General features: G+C 37.8%; 1 protein-coding gene across 5 annotated transcripts in view; it reads right to left on the reverse strand.

Moving 5' to 3' along the window:
- LOC132122181 (myocardin-related transcription factor A-like) overlaps positions 1 to 12,065 on the reverse strand; it is a 28,992-nt gene that overhangs the window by 1,416 nt on the left and 15,511 nt on the right. For 3 of the 5 annotated variants that reach the window (XM_059532143.1, XM_059532145.1, XM_059532141.1), the window contains exons 2-16: positions 11,135 to 11,200; positions 8,233 to 8,288; positions 8,050 to 8,125; positions 7,576 to 7,722; positions 6,563 to 6,723; positions 6,069 to 6,185; positions 5,702 to 5,955; positions 3,795 to 3,969; positions 3,202 to 3,564; positions 2,212 to 3,096; positions 1,913 to 2,101; positions 1,512 to 1,610; positions 852 to 992; positions 628 to 720; positions 442 to 502 (exon numbers count right to left, since the gene is read on the reverse strand). In XM_059532143.1, coding sequence (XP_059388126.1) covers positions 442 to 502; positions 628 to 720; positions 852 to 992; positions 1,512 to 1,610; positions 1,913 to 2,101; positions 2,212 to 3,096; positions 3,202 to 3,564; positions 3,795 to 3,969; positions 5,702 to 5,955; positions 6,069 to 6,185; positions 6,563 to 6,723; positions 7,576 to 7,722; positions 8,050 to 8,125; positions 8,233 to 8,288; positions 11,135 to 11,200 — 2,883 coding nt within the window. The remainder of the gene's footprint in view (positions 1 to 441; positions 503 to 627; positions 721 to 851; positions 993 to 1,511; positions 1,611 to 1,912; positions 2,102 to 2,211; positions 3,097 to 3,201; positions 3,565 to 3,794; positions 3,970 to 5,701; positions 5,956 to 6,068; positions 6,186 to 6,562; positions 6,724 to 7,575; positions 7,723 to 8,049; positions 8,126 to 8,232; positions 8,289 to 11,134; positions 11,201 to 12,065) is intronic. The other 2 variants (XM_059532142.1, XM_059532144.1) reach the window with 2 other exon arrangements.

Raw genomic sequence — 12,065 nt, forward strand, 5'->3', positions numbered from 1 at the left:
ATTCACACACTACCTTTCAATATTTTTTTGGGATGGTCTCTTATGCTTACCAAGTTTGAATTTATTTGATCAAAATAAGTATAAAAACTGTAATTTTGTTAAATACTCTTTCTCTTTAAAATAGCCGTTTTCTATTTTAATATATTTTAAAATGTAATTTATTCCAATAATTGCTTAGTATCATTTTCAGCAGTCATGTGATTCTTCAGAAAACATTTTAATTTGCTGACTTGGCCCCCGAGAAACATTTATTATTATCAATGTTGAAAACAGTTTGCATAATATTTTTGTAGATCTTTGATACATAGAAAGTTCAAAAGAACAGCATTTATTTGAAAACATCATTATTTTAAATATTATAAATTACTGTCATTTTGGATCAACTTAACACATCCTTGCTGAATAAAATGATCAATTTCTAAAGTAAAAAGACTCTTTTACCTCCACTCTTGATCAGGATTTCAAACAGATCATCTATTTGCTGGTTGTTTGAGACATTGTCCTGTTAAACAGACAATACCATCAATGTTACAATAAGAAAAAAAAAACCCTGTTTACACAGGATAAGAAGGTAAAAAAATGAAGATGAAGAAAACAGAAGAAAGAAATAATGAGTAAAAGCCATACTTTGAAATGCTGAAGAGGGTGAGTGATCGGCTTTGGCTTTGGGGAGGAAGGGGTGAATAAAGTGTGTCTATCAAAATTTGGGCAAATGTCCTCCTAGAATTGACGAAGATGATAGGTAGAGGAAGATGGAAAAATAAATACTAGCTTTAGCTCGAAACAAAGCAAGAAGGAGAAAAGGCAAAAAAGAAAAATAGGTAATAACATTATTAACGCATGTGCAATACCTTAAACGAAGGAGGTGAGGAGGGTTTGCTCAGTGGGTTGGATTCCTCACAGAAGAAGGGCACAAAGCTGGGAGGTGCAGACACTGGCTGGCTAGACTCTTTAACACTGGTGGTTTCCACGTGAAGCCCTACTTTCTGAACCTGGAAATGGGAGATTTTAACATGGGTCAGCTGCGGAGAGGAGAGAAAAAAACAACTATCTGCAGCCCATCCCCTTATATTCCAGTAATTATTGACTATAATGCGTATACACGGTTTTGTTAGCTCTCAATACAATCCACACATGTATTTCTATACCTTTTTCTATCAATAATTTAATGCACAACTGTAATTAATTCCTTTGTACTACTGGACCATGACATTGCTTTAGAAAGACCCTGTCTTATGAATAATACTGATATAAGTAATTCAAATCCATGTAATGTTCACTCTATATTGATTTCAAACTTGTAAAATATTCAAATAAATCTTAGAGTAGCAAATTTTGTCTCATAGGTTGAAAATAACATGCTTATTGTTTTTCATCATTATTTTGCTGTATGTCATCTTAGTATTTCATGTACCTTTAAAGACTTCAGAGTTGAAATCAACAGAGAGCTCTCTATTTCATGCTTTCATTTAAGTTTAAAAAAAGCACATCCGCATGTTATATGCACATACTTTGTTGATGGGCTCTCTGACAGTCTGTGATTGGTTGGCAGAACTAGCCATATCAGTAGATGACTGGTTAGGGAGCTTGGTAGGGGTCGACTGCAATCTCTGAAACACAACAAACCAACGATTATGACTCCTATTAAATGTATAAAGAACAAATGTCAGCAGTGATAGGAAAACTTTTTTCTCAAGCCCTAAATCAGCATATATGACCACGTGACACTGAAGACTGCAGTACTGGCTGCTGAAAAATCAGCTTACATTTAAAACATATTAAAATGGACACAATATTTTACATTAAAACGGTATTTCACAAACCATAAAAAAATATACAGACCCCAAACTTAAAGAGCAGGGTATACCTAAATGAAATGAAGATATTAATAGATAAACTGTTGTTTAGTCACCTGTAGAGTGATCCGTCCATTGGATTTGCTCTGAGGAGAATTTCCAGTCAGGCTATCAACACTGTTACTGGTGAGTGCAATCAGATAACGGTTGCCATTGATGTCAGTGACCAAAGTGGGTGTGGGGTGAGCTTTCAGGAGATCCAGTGGGTAAGTACTAGACTGCTGGCTGACAAACACCTGTGAAACCTGTAAAAAACAACAACTATGTAAAACAAGAACAACAATAAACAAAAAAAACATACAATGTCATCCAAATCAATTTTGAAGGTATCTGATAAGCTGGAAACGCTGCGGACCTGTGGTGTCTGTAACTGCTGCTGTGGCTGATTTTGAGGCTTCTGCTGCTTGCTTTGTTGCTGCTTTTGCTGCCTCTGCTGGATGATTAGCTGCTGCAACTTTTGCTGCTGCTGCTGATTCTGTTGCAGTGTCTGTGTCTTCTTTTGCTGCTGCTGTAGTAACTTTATGTTCCGCTGCTGCAGTAATTGCACTTTCTGCTGCCGTTGCAGTAACTGTGTCTTCTGCTGCTGCAACAGCAACACCTGTGTTTTTCCTTGCTCTTGCTGCAGTTTCGGTGGATCCATTTGCTGCTGTTGTTTTTGCTGTTGCAGTAACTGCGTCTTTTGTTGTTGTACGTTTGGTAGGTCCACCAGCGTTTGCTGCTGCTGCTGCTGCTGCACCTGCAGCCGGTGAATCTGCTGCAGTCTGAGCAGAGTCTGCTGCGAACACTGCATCTGGATCTTCTTCTGGGGCTGGACTTGCTTCTGCAGGTCCTCTGTTGTGTCCATTTCATCCTTAATCTCTTCCTTTACCTTCACTTCCACTCCGTTAGACAGCAATGGTATTTCAGCGTTACCCGTGTTGTCTGTAATTTCTGCGACTGCTCCACGCTTACCCTGTTCCAGCTGAGAGCGCAGGGTCTCCACCAGCCTCTGCTTCTGCCTAAGCATGCGTGTCAACTCCTCGATCTGCTTGTCCTTCTCTTGAAGCATTTGGTCTTTGTCCAGAGGAGACAAAACAGATCCTGATGCTGCCACGGGACTTGGATCGTGAGGCTGTGCAGATAGCGGACCCAGATGAGAAAAGATGCAGGAAGCCTGCATCTGCCCATGGGACTCCTCTTTAATTGGGGAGGGGTGGTCTGGAGAGGGGTGCAGGCTGAGCTGGGTGAGAGGTGATGTGACCTGTTAACGGAGAAACACAAGTTCTTAAAAGAAAGTAAACAGGGCCGCAACCACTAATTGTCTTTTCACGATTTCTGCTGTGCATCTTCAAACCCACAGACCTACCATTTCTCCAAACACATCCCCATTGCAGCTGGTCTCATCGGGACTCAATCCAGCCAGAGAGCGATCAGAGGGGGTAGGAGATGAAGGGGGAGAGGAGCTAGTGCTGCTGAAGCGCATGATTTGAGGTGGAGTTGTACTGTGTACCCTAGTGGTAGCCGCTACGGGAAAAGCTGACATTGACTTCGGGGCTTTATTTGGGGCGGCACCAGATGAATGAACTGACACCTGTGGTAAATGAGCAGAGGCTGTTTTCGTTGAACCACTGTTTTGCTCCTGGTAGTTCCTCAGTCGTTCAATGAGATCGTTCTTGGTGCCCGATACTGTCAACCGCCTTAATTTGAGCTCATGTTTAAGTTCAGCAACCTGGAAGAGAGATCCACAAGAAATAGTTGGGATCTGAAAGTAACAATTCCCATAATTTCATTTCAGAGCTGGTTGGTTTGATTCATGGCTTAGAATCCCATATTGAGGATTTTTTTTTTTTTTTTTACAAATCTCCATAAAGTGGGAAAATTACTTGAACCAAAATCGCCAAAATTTGTAGTCAGTGTTATTGCTTTAGTATAAGTTCATAAATTACAACTGTTACCCACTTTGAATTCATCCAGGTTTGCAGGCAAGGTGCTGGGCGTAGCTCCTCCCACTATAGGCTGGCTCTGTCGATTGGGCCCATTCTGATTGGAGGAGACTGTAGAGCATGTGGAAATAGTCTGGGAAGGGGAGGGGCCTGGATTGGTGGATCCACCACCTTCCTTTTCAGCAGAAAGTCTGGATTTGAACAGATTTAATTTTGATTTCTAGTTAAATCAGGTGTGGCTACACTTTTCTAGAACGGTGGCTCTCAACAAGTTGTGCTTCAGTACCCAGTATGTTATGTAACCTGCATTTAATATGTCATATTTAGTTTTATTTTGTATAGTTTGTCTATTTTTATTATTTAATATTAATAATATTTATTTAAAATTACATTGGAATCTTTTGTTGTGACAAGCAAAACAGATATGTAACCAATTTTTGGTAAGACTTTTGTAAAGAAATTCATACTTTTATTCAGCGACTATGCATTAAACCGACTGAAAATGACATTTATAATGTTGAAAAGAATTCTATTTTTAAAGAAATCCTGTTCTTTTTAACTTTTTATCGAGCAAAGAATAAAAGTTTTATGGTTTCCACAAAAATAATACAAGTCCGACTGTTTTCAACATTACTGATGAATAAGAAATTTTTTCTTGAACCAAATCAGCATATTAGCATGATTTCTGAATGATCATGTGACACTGAAGACTAGAGTAATGGCTGCTAAAAATTCAGCTTTGCATCACTGGAATAAAATTACAATTTAAGATCTTTAAAAGTATGCAACCTTACTGTTTTTAATGAATTTTTTTATAAAATCATAATATCAAATACTTAAGAAAAAAAAAAAAATCTTATCAACCCCAGACACAGACATAATATGCACATACACAGTTATGACACAGTTGACCTGTCGATAAGCCTCTCCCCTCGAACGCAGATGAGCCAATGCCAGTAATGTATCTCTGGCTAAAACTTACCTTGAAGTTAGTGCATCCATGCTAACTTACAAACCTAACTAGCCGACTGTTCTCACGTCATGTACAGGCCAAAAACACATAAATGAAGGTCTACATTTCAGTGCCTCTCCATATTAAACTGGTTAAATGTACATTAATTTAATCGTACCCTGCGATACATGAAAAGTGTTGATCCTGCATGTTGTCATCCGGGATCGTGATGACCGTAAAATGAGAGTTTCCCGCTTGCATTGTATCTGTAACTCGCTTCGAGTTACCCAACATATTTATTTTTAAATATTTTATATACCCCTCCATGTAATATTTAATTCACACTTAAATCTTGGCCCTTCTGTGTCCAAAATGGTTAAAAAATATCATGGGACAAGGTTTTCAGACTGAGAGCTGTTACAGCTCCGTTTGTTTGTCTGAGGGAGCAACAGTAGACGGAAGGTCTGGAATTCATGGCAGATTCCATTGGCCAAGGCCCGCACATGCGGCCTTTTGACCAACATGTCAAACATCCGATCACAGTTCGTTTCGTTCATCATCAATGTGAGGCATGGAAATGGCGCCACAACAACACACATTTGAAAATCCAGCGTTCAGTTGATCCTGATAAGCACTTGTCGTCACAGTTATAAACACGCCGGCTTTCTTCATTCGTGAGCGGGGCTTGGTGCCATGGTATCTTTGTTTCCAGGCGGATCATTAAAAAACGCGAAACACCCGTCTTGTGGAAAAATCCTGTATAATTGAACCAATTCGATGATGACTTCGACACTCCTGAAGTGTTTTCACTTTTGTGTCACATATGCATCAGACGTTTAGCCAACGATCCGTGGGCGTGACGTCTGAGGCTGAGACTAGAGCAACAGTAACTAAGGGAGGCGGGGCTTACCGATAAGTCAATTATACACAACACAGTAAAGTGTGTCCATAAACTGTGTGGTTGTACTCACTTTGGAGGTGCGGGTAAGATAGTATGGTAATTGTAGTGCTGCTGTTGCTGGTTGATGATCTGAAGCTGAAGAAAAAGCTGCTGCTGGTGGAGAATTTTAGCGTACGAGGAGTCCAGTTCAGGAGGAGGCTCCCGGTCGTTCTTCTGGTCAGGTGGGATATACTGGTGATATTTGAGTTTCTTCACTTTGGGCTTGTTATCTTTGGGTTTCTTGGATCGATGAGATGTCCGATCTGTGCTGGACTTGGACTGCTGCTTAAGTTGAAGACAAAGGATTTTAAATAGAAAAATTTGTGGTGAAATAACATTTTTTTCTTATTTAGACTGAAAAATTAAACCTATGATAGGTTTGATGGCTTTCACTTTACCTTTGTATGTCCCGTCGGTGGACGGGAAGAGTTTCTCATGATAGTTTCACTGGTTAGATTCTGTGGTGGAGAGGCGTCAGACGCAATGAGAGGAGGAGGTGGGGCCTGAGTGAGAAACTACAACAAATACACTGATTAAATACAGTATGTGGTCTTAAATTTGTTTCTTACATTGTCCTCTCTGTTCTTAAACTTGCATATGTGGCTCTGTGGCTTATAATAATGAGGTAATTTTAAATATAAAACAATTTAAAAGGACAGTTCACTCAAAAATGTAAATACGAATGGAAAAAAGCAGCATGGACATTGTGCTAAATGTATCTTTTCGTGTACTACTGAAAAAAGAAATCACACAAGTTTAAAACAAAGTGATGACATGTCGGGTGTGTCTGGATGAACGGTCCCTTTAAGTGTAGAGCAGTGCTGCCCTCTAGCTTACTGAAAGCACAAAAGCAATATTTCATTAATCTCGTATTGAACAACTGAAAATATACCTGAGATGGTGAGAGGTCCCCATTCAGTTTCATCATATCAGAGGGAGAGTGTTGAGGGGCAAGACCCAATGGAGAGTCCTGACTGAACTGGGGATCCGGTGACAGGGCATCACTACTGTCCTCGTCCAATGAGGAGCTCTCACCCTTTGGAGACTCTGTACCTGAAAATACATGGACACATCTAAGGGGATAGTTCAATTGTCATTAGTCATTGATTACTCACTGCCATGTCATTCCAAATCTATAAGACTAATAATATATTTTATATAGGTTTCAGTGTCTCCACTGAAAGTCCAGGTAACCAAAACTTAGAGGAACCATAAAGGCCATTAAGGCATTGTAAAATTATTCCATATGAATCAAGTGGTTTAATCGAAGTCTTGTGAAAATTAAGGTGATTAAATGTTGACAGGATTTTCATTATGGGTAACTTTCCTCTTAAAGGGATAGTTCTTAGGAACTTCATTCATCTTCAGAATACAAATTAAGATATTTTGGATGAAATCTGATGTTCATTTCTAACCCTGCACAGACAGTGGTGCAACTGAAATGTTCCTAGACACAGCAAGGTAGTAAGGACATCATTAAAATAGTCCGAAAACTAAGGTCTTTAAGGTTTGGAACGACATGAGGGTCAGTAATTAATGACATCACATCTTCATTTTTGGGTGAACTATGCCTTTAAGACATTGATGACAGGAAAACTACTCTTACATTTAACAGAACACGAGTTGTGAATGAATCAGTGTGAGTAAATCTTTGAAGTGGAAAAGCTGACTTTGTTCACTGTAGTTTACTGAACTGCTATGCAACTAAAATGACACAGGAACTTTATTGACAATATATGTAGGTAAAGCTTCCTCTTTTTTTGCCAGCTTTGCAAATAATAGATTTGCACTGTTGTCATTTGTGGTGAAAATGCTTATGGTGTTTAAACAGTAACACTGACAAAGCTGATACTGTGATAATAGTGCACGCAACATAAATGCTGTTTTTAGTGGTTATAGACTAACCGATGAGCGTGTGCACAGGGAGGATGTTCTTGTGGACGAGCTCGATGGGACCAGGGCGGTGGGAGATCTTATCATTGAGATCATCTGCCAATCGGGCTCTCTTCAGCTTCAGCTGCTTGGCCTGCAGTGAGGGCTCGGCTGAGGTTTCTGTGGGTGAAATATGCTTATTAACAACTGAATCACATCCTTTGATGTAAATAGCATCTAAATTCCCCTATAAGAGTCTACTGACTCAATTAGTACTTTTGCATGACGATCAACTACCTGTTTTCTATTTTAACAGAAATGGGAAAAAAAATACAAAGGTTATAGAAAAATATAAACAGCTCCTTCACTCTTGAACAGGAACAGGTCAGGATAAGGTTATGGCTAGGGACCCTTTAAAGAAAGTCCATTGCAAGAGACAGAAACATACTGCGATCATTTAATATTACTCTTGTTTTCTTATTTAAAAAAGAATGACGTGCAACTCACCTTCGAGAATGTGCATCCTGACCAGTTCGGACCTCTCTGGCCGACTCCTGATCTTCCTCTTCAGGTAATCCTCAGTCTGCACCAGTAAACAAGTGTCAATCAAGAATGTGATTATTATTATTATTTTTATTTTTTTAAAGAAGAACCTCTTTTTCTTCAAAGGAAAGAGATAAGGTCACTCACGCGTGCTCTCTCCAGACTTCTCCTCTGTTCGTGGAAGGCAGCAGAACTCTTCAGTGCTGTGTACAGAATAGAGACAGAGACAGTCTTGCTTTATGTTCCGTCATAGGGATGTGCATTTTGGTCACTGTGACTGTTAGGTTCTCAACAGATGAATTAAGCGAGCATTCAAGTTCGAGTGCAGGAGAACACCAAAATGTTTCCTGTGTGAACTAACCACTCCAAACAATGTCCCAATACATACTGTATTTCCACTCAATCACTGCCAAGACTTCCAAGTTTTCAAAGCCTTGTATCTATGCCCACCTGTTTCCCTTAATGAACCATATTTGATATTGAGGAACTATGGAAGAAGAATGAAAAACTCATCATTAAAGGTCATACTAAAAGGTCATGTGTGGAAAAACAGAAGATCGTCTTGTATCAGATTGGCTCAAATCCCCTGCTGAGAGAACAAAGGGAGTTTAATAACAGCAGGTGTGTGTATCCTTCTGCTTGAAATCGCTCATGGGAAATCAAAAGCAATGTATTTTAACAGATATAAAATAATATAGATATTTTATTATATACTCTTTACATTTTTTTTAAATATATAGATTTTTTTTGTTGATAAATACTTTGCTACTTGTCATCTTGAAGTATACCAAACAAGTATATTCCATATATTGGTAGAAAACTGTACTTGTATGGTGTATGTAAAGTATATATTTACTACCACAACAGCAGACATTATTTCTCTAAATGAGGGCTGAACCAAAAAACAAGGACAGTAAATTGCACATGTGATTGAATCGTAATATGAAAGGGATAACGGAGTAACAACGTGATGTAACAGCCAAGATTGGGTAACTAAGCAGCAGAGGCTCACAAAAATAAACCAAAAGAACTATACAAAGTTTGGGGTCAGTAAGGTTTCATCAGAATATTAGAGTCATTTCTGAAGGATCACTGAAGGATGGAGTAATGGCTGATCAAAGTTAAGCTTTGCCATCACAAGAATAAATACATAAATAAATGTTAAAACATAAAGCAGTTATTTAATATTTCACAATATTACTTTTTTTGCAATATTACACAATATTTCACAATATTACGGTTTAGTTTTTGACCAAATAAATGTAGCCTTGCTACATTAGAGAGCAAAATATTTAAAAAAAAATAGATACATACTGTAGTACTATTATTTTACATTTTAGTTATGCAAGTTTCTGAAGCTTATACTGTAGAGTTGTGGATAAATTACATTAAAACATTGGAAAAGTTGACAAACCCTGCGTTGTAAGGCAAAAGGTGAATTAAAACTTGGTGAAAAATCTAAAAGTATAAACTTTCTGTTCCTTAGACATTCAATAAAAAAAATGTAATCTAAAATCTTTGATGAAAAAGTCACAACTGTACCCTCATAAAGTTACATTAAACCGTTAGGAAATCTTAATGTAATCCTGTAATACATTTTAGTTTTTGGCTGTCGCTTTTAAAGAGCAAAGCTAGAGCTGCTTGAGCACTTCCTCCTTCCCACAGAGGCCACATAGACAGCACAGTGTGAAGACTGCAAATCCTCTCAACTGATGAGCAGAACATAGAATAAGGAAGTGGAAACAATAGGGGAAGTAGATCCAACTGATAACACAACAACAGGCCCTTTCAAAATGACTGTGTGTAGGCAATCAAGAGTCAAGAATCAGTCTTTTATACCAGACCGCATCTAGAGAACAGTCCCATCCATTAATGCCTGCTGGAGCCTATAAGCAAAACACATTCATGCTGCAATATGCAGCATAATGCATAAATGTAGATGGCTCACTATTATTGCTTTTGAATGGGTGTTGATTACTACATAAGCATTGTCGAAATATTCCATTTCATTGTCGATTTCATGTAAAATGATAGGCTGTGAATGTTGCAATATCCGAATAGTACCATGAAATGCTTGCGGCCATAGCTGCACCACAACAGCAACTTTTTACATACCATCCAATAGTGCCATATCAAGAGTTTGCATGCCAATGTGGCTAAATTGCATAAAAAATATCTTAGAATACTGTCACTACACCTAGGCTTGGGAATATACAGTGGCCCTAAAAGGATTTTGGACACTTTACTTACATTTGATATATGAATGTCACAGCATATTAAATATAAATGCAAGTGGCATCTGAGAACATGCAAGAGATTTTCCGCAGGGGACCATTTTTGCAATTGCTTTAAATCAACTGGTCTTAAAGGGATTGTCCTCTCAGTAACCAAAAGTATAGTTTAACACATTAACAATTTGTTGCATAAAGTCTGACAACAATAGAAAAGATAAGACCATATATATTTAAAAAACAAAAGTTACATACAGATTCTATGTTTTGTATCATATTTGATACATCAGGCTACTATGGCTCCTATAGTATAATATAGTGAAAATCTGGAGCTCATACTTCAGGATAAAAAATGCATTTTAATATTATTCAAAGGCCCACTGAGAAAAAATACGCAATTTGGAGCAGACATTGTTCCATGACCTAAAGGTGGACATTTTTACAATTATTTTACTTGCTAAAGAAGTATAAACTATCAAACAGAGGACAGAAGGCATAAAGAAGATAGCGTTTTCAGCAAAGACTTTGTCATGTTGATTGTTTGCTTTGATTTCATAATTTTGCATAATATTATTGTATTGTATTACTATAAATGTCATTGGCTTGAAATTTTTATATAGGTTTTGCCAAGAAATTTATAAATTGACTTGAGTGCCCAAATATTTTATGAAGCAGCTATGCATATATTCACAAACTTTTGCCAAAACTAAACTATTAATTCTTTGCAATCTGCTTTTGTGGCAAGTCAATGCACATATGCAAAAAGTGTGATGCAAACACGTGATGCTTGGTAACTAGAAGAGTAAAATCAAACTTACGAGGCATGATTCCTTGGCTGACCAGCTCCTCTCGCGTCCTTCTCTGTTGTAATTTGAGCTGAAGAACTGCATGGGGAGAGAGGAAAGGGGTTCAGATTCAGAGAATGACAGGTTCGATATTAACATCAGGACAACTGTAGCCAGATGACTATAACATAGTCAGGACAAGAGCTCGAAAGAACTCTTTTTCAGTTTCTTGCTAACTAAAGGGTGAATGCTGAGGGGAGGGTCTGTTTTGGTTTTGGTTTTTCGTACTTCCCCTTTACTACACTCAACTACTTTCCTGAATTCAAACTGAGAGGGAAGCAATATGCGTTCTTCAAATCAGGAACTTACGTGGTTGGCACAACACACTGAGTAAGTTGCTCAATGATTATAAAGAAGGTGGTGTGAAGACAGAAGGAATGTGTTTTATTGTTTTTTTCTGTGAAAAAAAGCTGTTACAGTTACTATTACGTCAAATGACATGTCAGGAGGGATGTGACCCGTGAGAAGGGATAAGTTTACTCGCGATTCGATTCAGTTTTTTTTTTACAAAATAGTATAATTCGTTGTTTTTGACAAATAATAAATTAAATTTTTCCTTTTATTATTGCTTGGACAAAATGCTGCACGTTTCTTTGTGAAATTGAAATAACACTATAATAATATACTTATATAGCACTTACATATTATTGCTCTTTTGCTGGTTTTGATTGCTTCTATTGTCCTCATTTGTAAGCTGCTTTGGATAAAAGCATCTTTTAAACATCTAAATATAAATGTAACACACAAAAAAAAGAAATCTCTTCATATAAACAAAATAAGGCTGTCTGTGCTCTTTCCATAAAAATTGAGAGGCAACCACAGCATTTTAATCATGAGCCAAACAAAGATGCTGCATACTTGCAACACAAGCAGTTTTTAATCTTAATTAGATTTAGTTTCATAA

Source organism: Carassius carassius, chromosome 40 (assembly GCF_963082965.1).
Source record: "Carassius carassius chromosome 40, fCarCar2.1, whole genome shotgun sequence".
NCBI lineage: Eukaryota > Metazoa > Chordata > Actinopteri > Cypriniformes > Cyprinidae > Carassius > Carassius carassius.